Here is a 23,301-nt window from a genome sequence, read left to right as displayed (position 1 = left end):
CGGGTTAGGGTACGCTTCGATCTCTTGCATAGACTTATCGGACGCACGCGCCTGACCCGGAGTTAACTTCCGGTCTACTCTTGTTTCTGTTTGGGTAGTAATATGGCGCCGACGACAAAAGCAGTTAGAGTTAAGGTGATGAGTAGACGGAAACTGGGCTCGGGTTGTTGTGCTTTGGGATGTAACATGACCTCTGGAACAAATACCTTGTCGAAAATAAAAATGCTTAGATTTCCCAAAGACGAGGAGAGACGGCGAGCATGGATCGCCGCATTGAGAAGAGAGACTTGGCAGCCAGGCAAGAATTCAAAGATATGTAGCACTCACTTCGTTACAGGTAATAATCTTCACTACAGTGAACACAAAGTCTTATTGTTCTATACGTTTATGTTGCCGTTAAAACCGTTGAAGGTGCTTATCTACTGAAAAAAGCAATAGTACCCTGCCCAGAACACAACAGAAATTTAGACGGATTTATTATATAATGAGCATAGTTCTATAATTTTTTTCAGCATGGTTGGCTTCACTTGCATTCGATTAAATGCAATGTTCATACCTTGCGTCCTAGTTTGCATACTATCAGTGGTGTAGTCTAGTTTTTTAATAGTCTATTATTCAAAAGTATACTTTTACCTACCACCCTACTCACCCATCAGCACCACCACACTCACGAATGCATAGATTATGCCTCTATGTGTAATCAAGAGCAATCTGAAAGATTTATTGCAAGCAAGACGTCAATAGACAATGAAAGCTGGAGTAGAGGCTGACATTTTTTTGGGAGGGGAAACAGACCCTTGCTGCGTCCGAAATCGCAAGACCGTTGAGTAAGTACCTTTGACTGTTTAAACAGTATGTTCTATATAGTGGGAGGGGTATGACTACATACTGCGTCCGCCATGTTTTTTGGTCATGTGTTCATATGCTCTTTGACCTATGACGTATTAACAACATAATTTAGTCACAAGAAACACATACAATAAAAATGGGCATCTGCCTTAAAATGTTCCGCTATATTTATTTGATTTACTTTTGACCATTGCTCAGCTCCTGTGGCATCATGGGATGGAGAAGTGTCCATCCAATACGCACAGGCGAATCTCATTGGAAGTAGTAGACCATCCGGGTATTTCGAGCCTCCTGGTTTTTGCATACTGAGGTTTCGGACATTCTATTCATGACTCATACTTACTTTCAACAACTATATAGTATAGAATAGGGGTGCTCCGATCAGGATTTTTGGAGCCGATCACCGATACTCGATCACTGAAAGCTGTATCAGGCGATACAGATCACCGATTACAGGAGCTTTCTCAGTACAAGAAGAGAAAGTCTCGTGAATTAACAAATGAATATTAGTAAGTAACATATTTGGTAACACTGTTCTTGAAGCATGTATGTTTAATGAACTATTTAATGAGTTATTAAAGGGTAAAATGCATTATTATTATTCATAATATGTGTTTTAATGCATTATATGTAGTTATAAAGAATTATAACCAATTTAAAATGTATAGTGTAACAATGAATTGCTTGGTGTTATAATGTATTTACTGTTATAACAATTATCTAGAAGACATTACAATGCATTAAAATGTGCATTACAATGCTTTAAAACTACTTTTATAATGCATTAAACATACATGCTTCAAGGAAAGTGTTACACATATCTTCATAAAACATAGCAGCCTGTGACATGAGTCCCAGAAACCCTTTGATCACGGCCACTTTATATTGTGGAAGAAAAAGCAAATTTATTACATTATTTTATCTGATAATCCGATATTTCTTTTTGCTTCTTACTGTCCTTGCAGTAGTGTTGATGCATTTAAAAATTTCTCCGTTACTGACAGCTGAGGTGAGGTTGCGCTAGACTTAGACTTTTCATTAATTATTAAAAGTTTCTGCTGTCGGACATAAAATAATAATCCAAGCAAATGTTTGTTTATATGTCCAATCAGTAACAATGACAGGTGCCTGTAAAAGGTGTTTTGTATAGATATGCACTTCGAGTCTCTGTTGACCACATGCACGTTTAGCCAAACTGAGCAGGCATTTGAGAGTAAGCCAACGAAAAGGAAACACACATCCCTTCGCGATAGACTACCTCCTTCCGCTCACAATCACGTTCAGTCCATTCACGATCACGTTCTAATGACATGAAATGATAAATGGGGGAATTAAAAATCGCCTTTATTGTAGTCCTTCAAAATGACAGATTGGCTTCAGATTTTTCCATCACTGGTAGAACATTTTTTTTTACTCCCTATTCAAGTATTAGCGAATGTCCTGTTAAAGAATAATCTTTAGATTTTTATTTAGTTAGATTTTTACAGACTAATGCCATGTCAAAAACTTACAGTAAATTATATTGAAATAAATGGTTAAAATCAAATGCTGATGCTCGTCACTTATTTTTTACTCGTTACTATTTTTTATGGGGTTCCATTTGTGCCAAAAATGTGTCGACTGCTTTGCGTCTTGTACTAAACATTTTCTTTGTCTACAGTCATTGCCTGCTTGTTCAGGTAAATCAGTATATGTCGTCTTAATCTGTCATCCTGCCGTCTTTTTCACAGCTGTCCTTATTGTCGCCTGATTCTGTCAACTTTACTTTTGTTTTGTTCTGTCGTCCTTGCTGTCGTCCTTGCTGTCTAAGACACATTTTTGGCACAAATGGAACCCCATAATTTTTTGCCTAGTTTGAACCGCTGATCTGTATCATTGCGTTGCTCATGATGTCATTACGCCGCAGCTGCCGCGCTGCCATGTTGGTATGCCCAAACGTTATTTAAAATTGATATGAAGTTATTACATTAATGGTAAAACAGTAACTTACCAGTCCCCGTTTTTATATCTAAAGTCTCACAGTACATTATTTCAACGCAAATGTCTTAAGGGGTCATATGGCGCGAATACGTGTTTTTCTGTGTCTTTGGTGTGTTATAAGTTGCCCATGCATATTTTAGACGGGTAACAAAAGATGCATTCTATCTAAAGCGAATGCTCACACAGACCTGCCTGAAACGCCTCGTGAGACCAGAATGTACGTCACTTTGTAACATGATTTGACTGAGACCACCCAAATCTAAATGCAAGTAAGGTGGGCAAACTTTTAAATCTCATTGTTAGGGCTGAAATGATTAGTCGACATTGTCGACAATGTCGACAACAAAAAATTGTTGACAAATATTCTTGTTGTCGAGTAGTCGATTAATTACGTGACTTAATTTAAGGGGATGCAATATCACAATTTGACCGCTACATCACTGTAGCGCTAGAGTGTAATGCAGCCTTCCCAAATGCTAACGCAGTAGAATGACACGCAGCGAGAATTATGGCGGAGTACAAACGAATGCGAACAAGTAAAGTGTGGGAAAGCTTTACCAAATTGAAAACAAAAAATTGTGGTTGTGTGCAATGCATGCAAGGCGGAACTTGTCTCACGGCAGCACAACCTGCATGCTGGAGCATTTAAAAAGGAAACATCCCGGAGAATGAGCAGGAGAGAGGGGACTGTTCTCCATCTAGAGCTAACTTAGCGGTAAATCTTTTTATGAGAGAATGCAATAATAATAGTAATGATAATAACAGCAATAATCATATTACATCAATGTTATTATTTGTTTTGCAAAGTAAAAGCTTTGATCGAGCTTAGGAGTGAAGTCTGTTTTGATTATTATAACACTATTAGCTATTACATGAGCGGAAAATGTTTATACTGTTGTACAGCAGGTGGCGCTGTTACACACCTTTGGGAAAAAGTATAGAATCCCAGAACCTAGAACGTATATTTCTTATCGATTTTAAATGATTTTTCTGAGTTTAATCTGGGCGGAAATCTTTCACAATAAATTTTAATTATCTCAAAATTATCTTTTAATCAAAGTGATGCATTTTTGAAGAAACCTACTCACATCTAAGGAGTGATAAAAAAAGAACAAATCAAGATTGAAGAATACGGTTTCCTTTGTTTAAAAGCAGAGACTCTTTTCTTTCATTATTGTTTGTCCATATATTCTTTACAGAAAGTGAACTGTGAGCCATTAAAGTCTGGTTAAAATGTAAAAAAACTCTGGCGTAGGCTGGCAACTTTCTTTTTTTTTGTTTTAAGGCTGGCGGGGAACTGAACTGTTGTCAGAAATCTTTACATTTAAAAAATAATATTGGTATGTAATGTAATGTAATGTAAAGTTATTTATTTTTATTTGTATTTAAAAGTTTGTAGAGAGTATTTGTTGATTCGAGTTGGACAGAATCAGCAAACTTAAAGAGAGTAACCAGTTGGTTCAAATTCATTAAAACAAATTTCAAAAGCTGAATTGATTATATATTTTTTGTAAATTATGTATAACTCCATGTTTTAACAAGTTGCAAAAGCTGAATAATCATTAAAAACGTACCGATTAGTCATTGAAATAATAGACGATTAGTCGATTAATCAGTCGATTAATCATTCGATTAATCGACTACCAAAATAATCGTTTGCTGCAACCCTACTCATTGTATCGTCACCGCTGCCGCAATGTCGCATAGGTCGCTTGTGTGTTTCGTTGCGAAAAGAAAGATACTTTGTTTGCCCTGAAACATTTTAAAAAGCAGCACTCGTCATACATTATCACTATTATCACTATATATACCTGAACAGGTTTGAAGAACAGCGATAAAATATGACCACTGGCATTTCCTGCAATGAATTGTTCTTCTGCTTCCCATATTCGGAATTTCTGCGCAAGAGCTCCTCTTTCGGATGTGGTGGCATTTAACCGTGAGTCATTGAGTAACTGACAGCATAAGAATCGCACAATATATCGCCTAGCCCTACTTCACCAGGGTTTTTCCTCGCTCAAAATGAGGGGAGTTGGTGCCATCCATCCATCCATCTTGTACATACACACATAGGCCTACCCAGGGATTTTCCTGCATAGAGAAATTGCAGGCTGCCGCCTCCATCAAATGTCGTGCCACCTCAGACTCTCTCCAAAATTATGTTGGGTGTCTTCTAGGGTTGCGCGGTAAACCAGTTCTGGAAATCTACATGTTATATTTCAATTGGTTCAATAGCAGAATTTTGCTCGTTTCGGTACTTGAATCACTGCTGTTCCAAAGTTCATTTTACCGGAGACACTGTGAGTGATTTATAACAAATTCGGTTCTTTCTATTTTTGCGGATAGATCTTTAGATTGTTGTACAGTGTAACGTATATTCTACATATTCTGCATCTGTACATCCCCATTCAACAGCTTGCATCGCATCTATGACTTTATCCCTGTTCCAGACATCTCAGTTAGCCTTATAATCATTATGAAGTTCTCTTTCGCGTCTTTTAAATGTTCTTATACTGTCAAATACACACGCTGTTTTGTCAAAAACACAAAAGGTTCACCCATAAGCACGTTCCCTTGTGTTTTAAATGTATATCCACATCAAAAATAGAATGAGCTTTAAAGTGACAGTAACCTAATACATCTGTGTCACATATTAAAGAGAAAATTAAACTTTTGTAGTTTTTTATTTAGTCATTGCTTATTTATTTTATACAGTGAAGACTGTGCAGTGTTTTATTTTTATGGATCATTAAGTTTTCATCTTGAATGCTACTGTTAAATATACCTGCTTGAAACATTTAACTGTTGTTCAAATAAAATTGAAGATAAGTCTATATAACCAATGCATTTTTCAGTAATACAGTGTAAAAGTGTAAAAATAAAATGGTGCTATATAAAATTTTATTATGCATTAAGCAGGTACAGCAGTTTCATGCAGTCTTCTTAATATTTTTTCAAATAATTTAGTTTCGGGCTGATTTTTTATCACTTATGGTAATGATGTGTTACCGATATTACCTGTATTAGATTCTAGTACCGTACCGTATTGAAATTTTGGTATCGAGCCAACACTAGTGTCTTCACAAGAAATGATGCGTGCATTTTACACTGTCATTTGTAACTGCAGTTGCGGCATAACGCCACAGTAGAGGCGCTGTTTCGTTATCAGCACATTGAGGTGCTAAAAAGAGTTCTAGAACAAGACCAAGCTGCCTTTCACGGTTGTTTGTTTTACATCAAAGTACGTTCAATTTCTTAAATTAACAGGAAGTACATCATTGTAATGTATTTATCTGTGCAGTTGAATCAGCGTATAATGTACTCAGCGAGTTCGCCAGTATGAATGCATATTTACGACTCGCACACAAATGACTCATTTGAACCAATTCATGTAAACTATGGAACATTTCAGTCACTAGCGAATATATGAGATCATTTAAAGTGAACGGCAAATGCAAGATGTGAATAAGCTTTGCTCATTTACTAAGAGTGGTTAATTCAGTTGGCTATTGTGGGCTGAAAAGTTAGTTGAAAATGATAAAAAAGCTTTATTTGATTAAAAAAAACTTTTCTGTTTGGTTGATGAAAGTATTGTTTTATACAATGTAATAATTTTCATTTTTTTAGAACTTTTAGTAGCCAAAGTCACTTTGGTTATCCACTTAAAGATACGGTAGGCCTTCGTGTGTGTGTACAAGATCCGGATGGCACAACCTCCGCCTCATTTTGAGCCAGGAAAAACCCACTACATTTAAGTGGCTTAACCAAAGTGACTTTGAGTTTCACATATTAAAAGTTATAATAAAATGATATAAAATGACACCATGTGCGTTCATACTGGCGAACTCGCTGTGTACAGCATACGCTGATTCAACGATCCAACTCCACAGCTAAAGTAGATTACCATGATGTAGGTCAAGTTAATTTAAGAAAATTAAGAAATTAAACATCACATTGACCTCCAGGAACGGCGGCCATCAGAATGGCCCAGATCCCCGCACCGCCAACAGGCCGGCCCAGGCTTCTCCGCCACCCTAGTGGCAGGAAGCAGGCTAAGAGATTGGTGAGGATAGGTGGAAGGACAGGGGGAGCTGGTGACAGGCCTGCCGTGTGGGATGTGCCCTCGCTGCGGTGAAGTCTCCGCATCCCATGGTTCCCCTGGAATGGGGAGCGGGCCGCGGTTGCCATCCGGCTGCGACCTGGGACAGGGTATCGGTCGGGGGAGGAGGGGAAGAAACAGGTTAAGAGAGAGGGATCGAAGGTTGTCGCCAACCCCGGCCACCATTTGGTCCTCCGCCAGCTGGATTGCCTGGGCTAGCGACATCAGCCGATTGCATTGGACCCAGTGGGCGGCTTTCTGAGACAGCGGCGCCAGGAACTGTTCCAGCACCACCTCCTCGACGACCTCGTCAATGTCAAATGATGGCTGTCATCGCTGGCCAGCCATTTGCTGTTGAGCCAACACGAAGGGCTGGCCGCTCTCCCTGAGCTCCAGAGACCTGAAGCGCTGATTTTCCACTGACAGGATTGCCTTTTTGAGGTTCGCGTATACCAAGAGGTTCTGGACCAGCAGCTGTTGAGCCGCGAGCTGAGCTTCTCCTGAGAGCAGTGGGATGAGTCTCACAGTCTGGACATCGTGGGACCAACTAGATACCTCGGCGGAACTCTCAGACAGCTCCAGGTAAGCCTCCGGGTTGTCCTGTGGTCCCATCTTGTGGAGCAGCAGATGGTTGGGCGGATGTGCGGCCAGTATCGTCTCTGTCCTGGCTTCACTGCAAGCTATCCAGCTCCGGAACAGCTTGCGGTCTTCTTTCTGGGCCTTGATGAGAGCCTGGAATCAGACCTCTTGCTCGTCAGATAGTCCCAGAAGGGCTTGGTGGTGCTCCTGGTGATGACCGCCGAGCGACTGGATCTCCTCCGCAAATAGCATGGATGGCGGAGTCTACATGGCGGCGGCACTCTCCTTCCTTCCCGGGTTTCGGCACCAATGTAACAAGGTTAAAGTACGGAAGGAAGGAGACGGGGTGCGCCACTGCGCTAACATTCAACAATAACTCCGAATTCTCTCTTGAGGCTTCGGTCTCTTTTCCCACAGGTGTTTGTAGTGTGCACTTGACCTACTTAGCCAACGTTCTTCTCCCGCCTTGCCCTTTCTGTGCAGACCTTGCTAAAACAAAACCCCCTAGCCACAATATGGTCACGCTCACTCGTGACTCAATCTCGGTACGAACTCATCTTTGAGTGTTCACGTGGGCGACTGATTTCTGCTCGCAACGAATGAGAACGCGCATTGCGTTTATTTTTCTCTCTGTTAGGGGGCCACCTGTAGCGATGTGCTAACAGTACTCTAGCCAAGTGCCAGCTTGCCGTTTCTGTTAATACAAAATAGTTTCCCCTATCTGATAAAGTTCAATGCTTCCCTTTAGCCATTCCCCGTTCCACGGGCATTTGATGGTAGTGTTTATGGGAATGAGGACTGGTCGCGTTGTCGCGCCACATGTTGGATACACTATGGAATGTGTAATACGGGTGCCACATCGATACTTTTAAATCGCTACCAGTGCCTAAATCGTTACTTTTAAAAAAGAGCCACAAAACAACAGTGGATGACATTAAAAAAACAAAATGTTCAATTTTAAATATTTATGAAGTAATAAAAATACTAGGGATGTAACGATTCTCTCAACTCGCGATCTGATGCTTTATTATTGTATTATACAGCAAAGATGATTTTGTCCTCCATTGTTGTTTTGGATTTCCGGGGTGGTGGTCCCTCTTTTTAAGAAGGGGGACTGGAGGGTGTGTTCCAACTATCGGGATCACACTTCTCAGCCTCCCCGGGAAAGTGTATGCCAGGGTCCTGGAGAGGAGAATCCGGCCGATGGTAGAACCTCGGATTCAGGAGGAACAGTGTGGTTTTCATCCCAGTCGTGGAACAGTGGACCAGCTCTATACCCTATCCAGGGTGCTGGAGGGTTCATGGGAGTTTGCCCAACCAATCAACATGTGTTTTGTGGATTTGGAGAAGGCTTTCGACTGTGTCCCTCGCGGCATCTTGTGGAGGGTGCTCTGGGAGAATGGGATTCGGGACCCTCTGCTAAGGGCTATCCGGTCCCTGTACGACCGGAGCAGGAGCTTGGTTCGCATTGCCGTCAGTAAGTCAGACTTGTTCCCGGTGTGGGTCGGACTCCGGCAGGGCTGCCCTTTGTCGCCGGTTCTGTTCATAATTTTTATGGACAGAACTTCTAGGCGCAGCCAGGATGGATGGATGGATGGATGGATGGACAGACGCAGACGATGCTGATCCGATGTTGACAAGTGTAAACGCACGGATTGTCCGGATTGTCTGAAGATCCGATCTGCTTGTTCGAATCACCTAGATCGCATGTTAATGCCAAATATAAACACACCATTATTTACACTTGCTCGAGTGAATGTAACGCATGCAGATTCAAACCTTCCATTTAGAGCTATATTGTTAACTGTTAAAACTTATAACTGCGCTTTTCTTTGTTATGGGCGAGAATAATATAATGCGCAAGTGTATTACCCCGGCAAATGTACGTACAAAAAAGTGGGGAGCGCAGTGATGCACCAAAGTTTCTGCTCTCGAAAAGGGCATTATCTGTATTAAAGGCCGAAATGTCTGCCGCCCTGTCTCTCCCACCAGTGCTCACCCTCCCTCGCAACACTCTCATATAGATCAGTGAAATTATCTGATGATGTAGTTTTCTCTAGCCAGTGTCCTGAAGCGCATTTCAAGCGCATCTACATGTACAGACCCACTGCCACAAACCCTGCTGTTTTCATTAAAAGGACTGTACCATATATGTTTTTTAAATTACTGCTTCGGAATCGTTTGTAACCTGACTACTGTTATGCATATAATAGGGATGGGCATTTAAAGCAAAAAAAACATTCGAAGATCGATGAGAACTATTCGAAAATTATTCGAAATTCGCACCCCTCCCCCACGTGGACGCATTTACAGTATTATACACACAGACAAACGGAGAGAGAGAGAGAACATTTACGCTTCAAATCAGTATGACGGCACACTGCTTTATGTATAATGGAATATGCAATCTAACATTAAGCAATACATTAAGATAACGTGCTGAAACATTAATATATTAACAACAGCATGATGGCACTAATACGTCGATAAGCATCAACCGCTCATAATGCTAGAACATTTCCTTGTTAAATATGAGTATGCACATTTATACCAACTAAAAAACAGCAGTGTGGTTAATCAAGGAAAATATAATAAAGCAATAAAGATTTTAGACCAGACTTAACACGCGTAAAACATATTAACCGAATGACGGCATTTATTAACAGTTCGGAGCGATTTCATGCATTAATAGTTCATAAGGCTTCGGTTTCTATTGTCATGAAAAAGTTTCTGCAGTCTGGCAGAGATCGTTTTTCTAGACGAACAGTAAACTCGGGCTGTTCAAACTCCATAAGATTTTTAAAACCCTCTCCTCCGACAAAGCCGATCGGAAGCACATCCTTAGCGATCATCTTGCTAGTTAGAGCCGTTATTTGCTCCGCCCGTTTGGGATCCAAATTGGTTGTTCTGACCATAAACTAGCAACTGATTGCTGACCTGTGGATGGACCTGCTGGGTGCTTCGCCCTCAGATGACTGTGCATCATAGTTGCTGATCGATGATAAGCCAGTTTTGCATTCCAGAGTTTGCGCTGCACTTTATTCTCATTCATTTTATTAAAGGACCCCCACACAGAACTCATTTTTGATATCAATTTACCGTTTCCGTTATGCCACGCGGGTCTACAGTGTGCGTAACTTCGTTACCAATTCTTGTGCGAAAATGTTTTGCTCTACTGTCTCTTGATTGACAGCCTTTAGGTTTTAGGTGCGTCGTATTGGCAGCGCCACCCTTTGGTTACATGAACGCGTTACACGTGAAAACACGGCGAATTTTTTAAGATCGCACACACTATTCGAAATTCGATAATTAAATATACTATTCGAATATTCGAAATTCGTGACTCATCCCTAGCATATAACAATTGTAAAGTTATTGTAGAACTTTACTTTATATAGGTAATGAGTTATAAGTTGGATTTGATTCTATTGCAAAAACCTAAAGGAATTTTGTCATTTTTATTGCGTTAAAAGTTTAATATAAAAAAAAAACATAAAATTGTTTAAATTAAAATGTATGTGTCCAGATGTATTCCCCCAAATCTATAATCCCCATTGCTAATCATGTAAGGGGGGAATTCCCTAAAACAAGAATGGTATGCACATATCTATTATTCGGAATTGACAATTATTAATTGTGCAGTGTAAATCTAATATTGTGACAGCCCAAAGATGGATGATCACATTATTTGTTGTTGTGTTTCAGGAAAAAAGAGCGATGATCCACTACATCCTGACTACGTTCCAAGCATATTTAGTTTCACCTCCACAGCTGATCGACATCGAGCAGTTAAGAACCTGGAAAATTATCTAGCATTTCAAGATGTTTCTGGTAATAAATTGGCTGCCACAGCTCTTCTAAATCAAGCACCTGCATTAGAAGCGAAAGTTCATCCTGATGAAGTCTTTGTCACTAAGGAAGAGATTGAAGAAGTCCTTGTAACCGAAATCAAGACCGAGGATTCACAGAATGACATTGCCTCATTATATGATCAGATTGCATCTTTAAATGCTGAATGTCAGTCACTGAGGGATAAAATGTACAGTTTAGAAAATGAGTTGAGACGGTGCACTCTTGACCCTTCTCAATTTGACGACAAGAAAATGAAATTCTTTACAGGACTGCCAAATTCACAGACTTTCATGTCATTGTTCAACTCTGTGTCATCAATTCTTCCTTCTACTTCAAACCATTCCCTCAAGCCCACACAAGAGCTCCTCCTTACACTGATGAAGCAGCGCCTCAATCTGTCAGAGGGATTTTTAGGCTACCTCTTTGGCATTCATCAGTCAACAGTATCAAGAATCTTACAGCGTTGGAATAATGTAATAAACAATGCAAAACAAAATGATGAAACAACATGTCAAAGTGAAGGACAGCCTTCAGATGGTTGTGGTGACATGATGTGCTCTATGTGAAAACATATTACAATGGTAGTCTGTGTAAAAGGGTAATCAAACAACCTTCGATGTAATATAAAATTAACAAACTAAACATGACCAGTTTTAAAGGGATTTTTTGCATCTTGTTATACACAATAAAAAACAAAATGAACAAAAAAAACCAAATATGAATTCATATTTCATATACATGTTTATTTTGTACTGCATTTCACTGTTTTAGACACATAATCCTATAATGACAACTGTGTAACTGAACGGTTTGTAAAGCAATTTTGCTAATAGAAGTGATCGTGTAAGATTTCCCCCACATTTTTGACTATTTTAGTCATTTTCTCACAAAGTTTTTTTTCAGGTTAGGGAACATAAGAAGCATAATTAAATTGTTTTAAATTAATTATAACTGTTTACATTGTCAACATTTGTCCAGGTTATTGCTTTTTAGTATTTCAATATCAGGAAAACTGATGGCCAGCATTTTAAGTTTGGCTTGAGATTTTTTTGAGGAATTTTGGTAAACAGGCTCTAGTTACCATTAAGGCGATAGTTCAGCCTAAAATGAAAATCACCATCATGTTGTTCCAAACCTGTATAAATTTCCTTGTTCTGCAAGGATATTTGGAAGAAACATTTTTGGAAACATTTTGCTTGAATAACTACTGGCATGAATTCCACTGGACCCTGAGGATTGATGCAAAATGGGAAATTAAAGTGACCCTTCAAATCCTTAAAAAATATGCAGTTTGAAAAAGTTCATAAGATTTATTAAATAATCGGGCGCTTTCCCAGACAGGGATTAGTTTAAACCAGGACTAGGTTTAAGTTAAATTTTGACATTTAAGTAGTTTTAAAAATATGCCTTACTAAAAACATTACTTTTGTGCATTTTTAGATATGTCAGTACAAATTGATTTTCAGTTTGGAGAGCTCTTACAATTATTTTAGTCAAGGACTAGTCTAATCCCTGTCCAGGAAACTAACCCACAATCTTCAAATATTCTTTTAGATTGTACTGGGAATTTATGACAGCTGTCATGTACTATGAACTGTATACTTTAAAGAATTAGGAAAACTGTTTTTGTACTGCTTAGTGGAGCCAGGTTTGATGCCTGCATCTATTCAGTTTTGAAAACAGGGCGTGGTGTGCATGTGACGTAGTCACATCGAACGGGAGCCACGCCATAGAGACACGCCCACTGAGTGGCATAAGGGGACCGAATGCTTCAGCGTTAGCAGCTAAGCTCAGCTGTACTCTACTGTGGCTATAATGGGAAAGAGTTGTTGTGCAATTGACTGTAAAAATAGATTCATCAAGAACTCGCAGTTGTCCTTTTACAGGTTACCGAAAGCTAGAGAAAAGAGATGCAAATGGATTGCTGCAATTCGCAGAAGAAACTGGAACCCAGAAACTGAGACATGGATTTGCGCTAGCCATTTTGTGTCAGGTTTGTTGTTCATTCTTACATACCTACTCACACCTATGTTACTTATTTTGTGTAACTGTAAAGTCACGCTAGCATTCATTTAAAATCATTAATGGAGATAAGCTTTGTTTTTGTTGTTGTTGTACAAACACATGCAGGATGGTTGTTAGCCAAACTTGGCCAAAAGAAGCATAGTCTTATTTAAGTGACGGTGCTCTACAAAAAGTCATAAATCTCACACAAACTATGTTTAAATATTGTTTATAATCTAATCTTGACATCCGTCTGGGTGATTGAAATATACTGTAAGAGTACCATTGCAATCAAAAGGCGCCCACACAAGTCAATTTGTAAGGATACGTTTACACGATGAAAAACGGAAAAGGAAGAAGTTTAATGTACAAACGACAGCGTTGTCAAAACCATCTGAATTATCGCGGATGCAGGAAAGCGATGTATTGTGCATGTCAGGCCAGTAGTACTTTAGGGTTATATATGCATACAACATAAATAAATAAAAATGAAATGTCTAAAGAAAATTTAAATTAAGGCTTTACAATAGTCCACAGTTCTCTTGGCTTTATTGTTCCGTATACCTTTCAATGCATGAATATGAAACTTGCCTAAAAAATAAATAGATTAAGCAAAAAATATTTTTTTATCTAAAGGTTTGTCATACAAAAACAGAATATTTTTAGCATCCAAAACCGTGTCGATGCCAGCAATCTTCCTAAAAAATACCTTGAAGTCAAACCAAAATAACTTGGTTGCACAGGTTACATTAATGTCTTTTTTAAAATCTTTTAACAATCTGGCTTCCTGGGTAATTACATTGAATCATTTTAAATGAAAAATTCACGTATCTTATTGGTGACACTATACTTCCTAGAAATCATAAAAGCTTTCTCTGATTCAGTATCACTAAAGACTGAGCTCCAAATTCTTTTAGCCAAGGGAATCCTTTGTGACTGACTTATTCGTCTTAGAAAACTGCTGTCACACCTCAGTAATATTAATGCCTTGTAGTTTTACTAAAATATAGAGTTTTATTAAAATCAATAACAACAGGACGGATTAACTGAACAAGTTAAAGACAATTGCATACTCTTTAGTCGATCTAGAAGCTTGAAACTTATTTTAGAATTCTTCAAATTACTTTTACTTTTTTGATTGAAATTATCAAGATTTACAAACAAACATGGCTGCATAACATCCGTTTCTTTATAATATAATAGAGAAAAAACATAGCCTGAGGGAGAAGCTCTTAATACAAACAGGAAATATATGCAGTCTTAGAAAAAAGAAAAGATGATTAGATTCAACTTTATTGTCATTACACATATACAACTACAGTGTAATGAAATGTAGTTTAGGTCTAACCAGAAGTGCAATTAGCAAGTACAGGATATACATCCATCCATCCATCCATTTTCTTCCGCTTATCCGGGGCCGGGTCGCGGGGGCAGCAGTCTAAGCAGGGATGCCCAGACTTCCCTCTCCCTAGACACTTCCTCCAGCTCTTCCGGGGGGACACAGAGGCGTTCCCAGGCCAGCCGGGAGACATAGTCCCTCCAGCGTGTCCTAGGTCTTCCCCGGGGTCTTCTCCTGGTGGGACATGCCCAGAAAACCTTCCCGGGAAGGCGTCCAGGGGTATCCGGAAAAGATGCCCGAGCCACCTCAGCTGGCCCCTCTCGATGTGGAGGAGCAGCGGATCTACTCGGAGCTCCTCCCGAGTGACTGAGCTTCTCACCCTATCTCTAAGGGATCGCCCGGCCACCCTGCGGAGAAAACTCATTTCGGCCTCCTGTGTCCGGGATCTTGTCCTTTCGGTCATGACCCACAGCTCATGACCATAGGTGAGAGTAGGAACGTAGATTGACTGGTAAATCGAGAGCTTCGCCTTGCGGCTCAGCTCCTTCTTCACCACGACAGACCTGTACAGCGACTGCATTACTGCAGAAGCTGCACCGATCCGTCTGTCAATCTCCCGTTCCATCCTTCCCTCACTCCTCAACAAGACCCCCAGATACTTGAACTCCTCCACTTGAGGCAGGAACTCTCCACCTACCTGAAGTGAGCAAGCCACCCTTTTCCGACTGAGAACCATGGCCTCAGATTTGGAGGTGCTGATTCTCATCCCAGCCGCTTCACACTCGGCTGCAAACCGTCCCAGTGCATGCTGAAGGTCCTGGTCTGATGAGGCCAGCACGATGACATAAGGGCTATCCGGTCCCTGTATGACCGGAGCAGGAGCTTGGTTTGCATTGCCGGCAGCAAGTCAGACTTGTTCCCGGTGCATGTTGGACTCCGGCAGGGCTGCCCTTTGTCGCCGGCTCTGTTCATAATTTTTATGGACAGAATTTCTAGGCGCAGCCAGGGGCCGGAGGGCGTCAGGTTTGGGGACCACACGATTTCATCTCTGCTCTTTGCAGGATATACAGTTTGAATAAATACAGAATACAATATTAGGAAAATACTATACAATGGGCATGTACTACGAAAATATGACAGTCGGTATTTACTATGAACAATATAAACAGAAGGCTATATAATGTAAACATTAATGTACAGGTGGTTATGAACAGATAACAATATAGACTATACAATAGTGCAAGTGACTTGAGTGTGCATAAGTCACAGACATTAGCTATTAAAGTTACAGTGCAGTAGATGAGTTGATGCGGTTATTAAAGGTACGGTGCAGTACATGAGTTAATGCAGTTATTGAAGTTATAGTGCAATACATGAGTAGATGCAGTTATACAGATACAGTTACAGTGCAGTAGATGAGTTAGTGCAGTTATTGAAGTTACAAGGATGTCAATAAAATAGATTAAAATTTAAGAAAATTACAACATGAGGGGAGAATTCCGTTATTGTTCAGCTATTAACCTCAGTTGGGAAGTATTTTAGGGTATCATATATTTTTTGTGCTTTAGGACCTTTCAACATTTTTAAAGACTTCATATACAGTTTAAATTCATTTAAAAAAAAACAAATTTGGGAAATTATATAAAAATTCTACATTTGTGGATGAAGAATTTTGCTAGACATACAATTGTATTAGTACAGAGCTCATCACCCTTGTTTTGCAATATCAATCCACATGTTATATCGTCCCTAAAGAAAGAGGCTGGGAATGAAGACTTCTGTTGCTTTACCCATTTATATCTTCATATGACAGTACTTTGTAAAGAAACACGACGTACCTGATTGACGTCACTTTCCCACGTGAACATGTCGGGACGCGCCCAGGAACATGCTCCCCTGGGTGATAAAACACTCACCAAAATGGTCGAGTAGAACACGAGAAACAAATATACCGGGACTAAAACATGCAGTTGTTTGCTAAAAAAATTACAAGCAGCTGGACTAGACGGTGATCCTTGCGGCTTTACTGCGACTAACAAAGGAATTAAGTGTTACTGGACACTGAAATGTTGCGCGGAATTGCGTTTCCTGATATTATAAGTAAGTAGTCAGTTTGCTAAGTGTTTTGCCCCCCACTGGGGCACACTCCGACGTGCTCATGTGGTAAGTTAACGACACATCCATATCATCTGTACTCGTGGGACTGCACAAGTAAAGCGGCAGTCACACTTGAATTTGCGCATGCAAAATTTGTTCTGACAGTACTGCGAAAAATGGGTGGCGAACAGGATGTGACATCACGTTCTATTTCCACCGCAAACCAAGCCACTTCTCTTTTTATTAGGTTTTTGTAATCTTTTTAAGTTGTGTTGTATGTAACAGATGATGCGACACTGCCACAATGAGCGATTCCTTCCAATTTGGATTTTTTTGTACCGAGAGGTCACTATGACGTTTTGATCTTCTATTGGTCTCACGCACTCGCGTGACGTGAACTTTAACTTTGCTACGAAGCGAAATATTTCCGCACAGGCTTGCGTTTCCGGTCTGTCGCATTTGCATGCGTATGAATGGAACTCATTGAGGGTAACACTTTATAATAACGGCACGCTATGAAACATTAGTTATGCATCAGTACATAGTTAATTAATCATTTATGAAGCATTGGCCCCACATTAATAGACATTAGTAAGCAGTTTATAAATACAGCTATAAATGCTTTGTTCTTGATTTATAAGCATGTATATAATATGCTTAATAATCAAATTTTCATACTTTATTAAGGATGAATTCATCATTTCTAAATTAAGGATTACATTACTTACAAACCAGTTAGTTAGGAGTTGTCAGTGGTTCATGAGATCATTTAGAAAGTGTAAGTAAATGATTAATACACTCTTTGAATGCACATTTATACATCTTATTATTCTGACATATAGTAACAGTTACTTAATTTGTTAATAAATGCTTTTTTAACACACATTCCTGCTGTAATTCAGGATTAATTAAGGTAGTTATAAAACATTTACTAGTTGTTAGATAACTATTTTTTGTGAGCTCATCTAAAGTGAGGACTATGTATGCCTTGTAAAGCATTTACAAATGAGAGTTAAAGGCTCAGTTATCTTCTAAACAGAAATAGGAAAAACACAACACAGGACAGAACAGAACATAGAAATATTTATTTCAAGATGCAAAAGAAATTAAACTGTACAACTGTACATATTAATGAATATAAAATGATTTAATTTAATATAAATAATAAACCTCTGCAAAATTAAAATTGTACAACCGAATTAAATGAATTGATATAAAATGAAAAATAAACTTCTGAAAAAATTGTAATTCCTGCACACCTCCAGAAAAAATATAATTGTGAAGTGATATGCAACTCTCATTTGTAAATGCTTTACAAGGCATACATAGTCCTCACTTTAGATGAGCTCACAAAAAATAGTTCTCTAACAACTAGTAAATGTTTTATAACTACCTTAATTAATCATGAATTACAGCAGGAATGTTTATTATAAAAGCGTTTATTAACAAATTAAGTAACTGTTACTATAGGTCAGAATAATAAGATGTATAAATGTGCATTCAGAGAGTTTATTAATCATTTACTTACACTTTCTAAATGATCTCATGAATCACTGACAACTCCTAACTAACTGGTTTGTAAGTAATGTAATCCTTAATTTAGAAATGATGAATTCATCCTTAATAAAGTATGAAAATTTGATTATTAAGCATATTATATACATGCTTATCAATCAAGAACAAAGCATTTATAGCTGTATTTATAAACTGCTTACTAATGTCTATTAATGTGGGGCCAATGCTTCATAAATGATTAATTAACTATGTACTGATGCTTAACTAATGATTCATAGCGTGCAGTTAATATAAAGTGTTACCTCTTTATTTACTCACCCCCAGGCCATCCGAGATTTAAGTGACCTTTTTTATAGAGTAAAACAATAAAGAAGATTGGTAAATCCGCAGTCCTCTGTGCTTCATATAATGAATGCATATGGGGTTCATCTGTCCACCTGAATTAAAGCACATAATTCCAATTTAAGCGGCTCTTGGAAAACTTCAGTACCAGTTGGTACTAAATGTGACGATACTTGCATTTCCCACCATCATTTTGAGCGACGTTGAACAGATTATGAAAGAACTTTGTTTGAACTGAACATTTGTATTAAACTGAACATAATTTTTAATATTATATGCGGTACTATACAGCCTCTGCCACACGTCTTGATCGCAATCTTCTTCTTGTAGTATTTGATGGCGGATTGCATACCAACCTTGGTGCGTTTAGTGTAATCTGCAGAGTGTTTGTTAACGTGCATACTTCATTACAGGAGTACGGTTTACATGTGGTTGGATGTCATTTATATTATATGTGTAGCTAGCCAGATAAACAAACTGTAACACCCCAGAAATAACGGTACATGCTAATGTTAGCGTTATATGCATTAGCTAAACACAGGCATGAGGTACAAAAATATTTCTTGAAGTTAAGACAATAATGAATAGACTCACTTACAGGTTGTTATTCGGTGGAGCTAACAGGTCCAAATAGAGTTGGTGTTGCCCCCTCTTTAAGTCAAGTCGTTTAACATACCCTGCAGTGAACGCGCCAAGATTATTAAACCAATCTTCTGTGAAATGACACGTGCACAGTTAAACCCTGGGGTTATACTCATTTTGGTATCGTTTGAAAAATGAATTGTAACCATTTTTCCCTCAGACGTTCTTCCTTTGGTAGTTGAAATAAGATGGACTTAGTTTTACACCGTAGAATACGGGCTCTAGACATGATACACACGCATCACGAACGAGCGACAGTGTTTGGGGGAGGAGAAATACGTTTTCGCGTCAGTCTCAGCAAAACATAGGCGGGGACTATGTATAGTGACGTAGATATGCGGGTGTACTAGTCCACGTCTCGTTTGTGTGATAACTACTCCCATTTTTACAAGCAAATAACTTTGTTATTTATTCACCTGCGGATTTACAACTTGGCAGACAGCTTACTTTCAAACACGGCAACATAACAGACTGCATGAAATGTCATTTTCATGTTCTCATGCTACCTACTGTTTAACAAGAGAGTTATGTTGGTAGTAAACAGGCTGGTCTTTCATTTTGTCTAACAGTAAAATAATTTTAGTTATTTTATTTTGTGTAAAGCAGAATATTTTTTGCTGTGCAAAACTGTTGATTAAGTATATTATAAAAATTTTTTGGTATTTATTTGAGATACATTATGGTTTTTATTAATCAAGCAACAGAAAAATAGTCGTTCGATTAATTGCCAAATTAGTCGTTAAATTAGCAGACTAATCGATAAAATAATCGTTTAAGAAATAATCGTTTACCCCAGCCCTATTAGTTATAGTTGTTTAAGGGTTTCTTGTTTGTCATGAGTCATTAGACTGTCCAATGATCTTCAAAACAATCACTCAGGTCCTTCACAATCTTTGCTTATTGCAATCTATTATTATTCTTTAGTGTGAACTTTGTTAACATTTCTTTATTGAAATAACTTTTCCCAGGGCAGGACTAAATTCAAAATAAACCTTGATTTTCAAAAATCCTCTTATTTTTCCAAAAGTTTCAGTTGTTTCCTGATTCTGCAAGGGGTGTGTAAACTTTTGACCACAACTGTATATGGCTCTTAAAAAATAATTTGACACCCTGCTTTTGTCTCAGCCGGGAGGGCCAGATCTCCTCTGACGTGTCAAAGCTGCACTCAGTTACTTTGATTACAAGTTACGGAGTAAATTTTATGAAGAATTGATAGAGTTTATAAATTGTGAATTTGTTGTTCAACAAATGAAACTTCCTAAATCACAATTAAATTTTTAAGGGAATGTCTCCATTTGTCGACTATTTGCCGTTTATGATATAAATTAAAATATTTCAATATACATGGGGGAAATCAGATGATGCTTTAAGCTTCATGTATGAAATATATATTTTATGTTAGATTGCTTACATTGTTCTAAATTACAGAGCTATACAAAACCAACTATTTTCACTCGGCTGCCGTGCGTCTACATTTAAAATTAGGGATGCACCGAAAGGAAAATTCTTGGCCGAAACCGAAAACCAAAAAGAGGAAACCAAGGCCAAAAAACCGAAACACCAAAAGAAATTATGCCAATTATTAGTACCCTTGCATTTATGGCTATGACTGTGTACTAACTTTACTAAAATCAAGGCATTGCAATTCACTTCCAAAATTTTTGGATTAAAACGAAAGTAAGGAAAATGGTGAAGCGCACATTTAAAGAACGATTCACAACACGAGGAAACATTACGGACAACAACTAATAGGCAGTGAAGCAAGTTTTACGCTGTTTATCATGTGCATAGTGTCTGGACTTTTGATCATCTCTTGTATGTTTTGCGATCGCGGTCCGGCTCGCGTGAGCAGTGGAGCGGGCATAACTCCTGGTGCCGTATATGGGGGGCTCTGTCACCTCGCGAAAACATTGTATAAAACAACTTTGCATGCCATAGTTTACACAGGACTGGCGAAAATGTGCATTAATACTTATTCATTCTTCATGTTATGTGGTTTACTTTGATAGGTGAACTGTCTTTCCCGCGTCCCAGCGCGACACCAGACGGGTTTTCCCAAATCGCATCACATGTCTAGTCAGTACAAATGACAACGACACGTAGGTAGCTTCACGAGCATATCCCGCTGAAGGGAAACGGGTGTTTACAAATTGCCCTCATTGTAATCTGCCAGAAAGACGGGCGGCCATCAGATTTTTCCGTCACTGGTAAAAACATCTGTCAATGACAATGATATTGGTCGCACTCTAGAGCCCTGAGGGTGCATGCAATTTGCTGCGATTAAAGGAATAACGTCCGCTACAGATGCATCAAAGGAGCGGTATCTGTTTGTGTCATCACAACATTTCGGCCGTATTGTTTCGGTGATAGAAGTCTTTCGGCCGAAAACCGAAAATGCGCTTTTGGGCCATTTTCGGCCGAAAATTTTCGTTGGCCAAATATTCGGTGCATCCCTATTTAAAATAATGAATATGCGCGCTGAAAAGACACAAAATGTGAATCGGGCCTTATCTGTGTGCAGGCTCACATGCAGCGTTGGTGGGTGCACATACATTTTAGCTACAAATATAAGTATTTGCCCCTTCTGTATTTTGCATTGTTTTTTGCATATTTGTCATTCTTAAATGATTCTGATCATCAAAGACATTTTTATTTAACTCAAAGAAAACCAGAGTAAATACAAAATGCAGTTTTTAATTGATGGTTTTATTTATTAAGGTAAAAATCAATCCAAACATTTCTGACCCTATGTGAAGACTGACCCCTTGGTCAATCATGAATTAACTGTGATGAATTGAACAACTGAGTTAAATTTCACTAGCCACACTCAACCTTATTACTGCCAGACCAGTTGAATCAAGATATCACTTAAGTAGAACCTGTCTGACAAACAGAAGTAGTCTAAAAGATCTCAAACACTAACACATCATGCCGCAATCTAAGGAAATTCAAGAACAAATGAGAAACAAAGTAATTTAAATATAGTCTAGAAAGGGTTACAAAGCCATTTCTTCAGCCTTTGGGACTCCAGCGAACCACAGTGAGAGCCATTATCCACAAATGGAGAAAGCATGGAACAGTGGTAAACCATCTCAGGAGTGGCCGTCCAGGAGGTCATAAAAGATCCCAGATCAACATCTAAATACAGCAGCTATCGCAAACGCTTGATTGCAGTTGTTGTCACAAAGGGTGGCACAACTTGTTATTATGCAATTACTTTTCACCGAGGGTCAGAAATGTTTGTTTTTTTCCCTTAATAAATAATGCTGTTTTTAATTGATGTTTTTTATTTACTCTGGTTTTCTTTGTGTAATATTAAAATTTGTTTGATGATCCGGATCATTTAAGCATGACAAATATGCAAAAAAAAGCCCCATAAATATTAACATGACTGCTCACCGCAATATCATATCCACATTTTCTTAATGCACAAAATTACCCATTATGCCTTGAGTATTTGCATAGGGCTAGTTCGTCGCTTAACCCATTAGTCTTAGTTTTAAACTGACGTTATAATACTTTTATGCCATTTGAAGCCACAATATGGAATATTCGGACCACTATATGGCGCACTTTCGAAACAACAACAAAGGCGAAGCTAAATGAAGTTTAGCTAGGACAGTGGAATTATGGGACATGTCGTTTTCAACATCCAGAGGCGTATGGAGATCGCTCATCATGTTCACGGACGAGGTAATTAATACATTTAATTTTATGTCATCGTATAGAATTAGGTTGCAAGAAAAGTGTAATGTAATTCTAGCCCGCGACTGACATTGGACTTGGTCAATTGATTTGGTAGCCCAATGCTCCACAATTTTACCTGTTTAAAACAGTCATACAGTCGTCGTTTAAAAAGTAAATTGGAACGAACCCACAGCATTTACAAGTTACATTATTGGCTGCATATTTTTGTGCGACATATACTGTATTTCATAGGGTAACTGCATTCATAACTATTATAACTATAATAATCTTTGCAGGAGTATTTTATGTACAATAA

The 23,301-nt window shown here is 38.7% G+C and overlaps 1 protein-coding gene across 1 annotated transcript; it reads left to right on the top strand.

Moving 5' to 3' along the window:
• Window positions 1–60: 60 nt before the first annotated feature.
• LOC130417222 (uncharacterized) lies at window positions 61–12,304 on the top strand. Its single transcript, XM_056742997.1, has 2 exons — window positions 61–337; window positions 11,213–12,304. The coding sequence occupies exons 1-2, from the start codon at window positions 103–105 to the stop codon at window positions 11,923–11,925; spliced, it is 948 nt and encodes a 315-aa protein (XP_056598975.1). The 5' UTR covers window positions 61–102; the 3' UTR covers window positions 11,926–12,304.
• Window positions 12,305–23,301: the final 10,997 nt, after the last annotated feature.

Source organism: Triplophysa dalaica, chromosome 1 (genome assembly GCF_015846415.1).
Source record: "Triplophysa dalaica isolate WHDGS20190420 chromosome 1, ASM1584641v1, whole genome shotgun sequence".
Lineage (NCBI taxonomy): Eukaryota > Metazoa > Chordata > Actinopteri > Cypriniformes > Nemacheilidae > Triplophysa > Triplophysa dalaica.
Note: the sequence above shows the minus strand (reverse complement) of the source record. Positions and strands in the feature narration are given on the sequence as shown.

Excerpts from the sequence above, each read along its gene's own strand:
- LOC130417222 (XM_056742997.1), top strand. The coding sequence starts at position 103 with ATGGCGCCGACGACAAAAGCAGTTAGAGTTAAGGTGATGAGTAGACGG. Across the intron at positions 338-11,212 it reads TAGCACTCACTTCGTTACAG|GAAAAAAGAGCGATGATCCA; the intron begins GTAATAATCTTC and ends GTTGTGTTTCAG.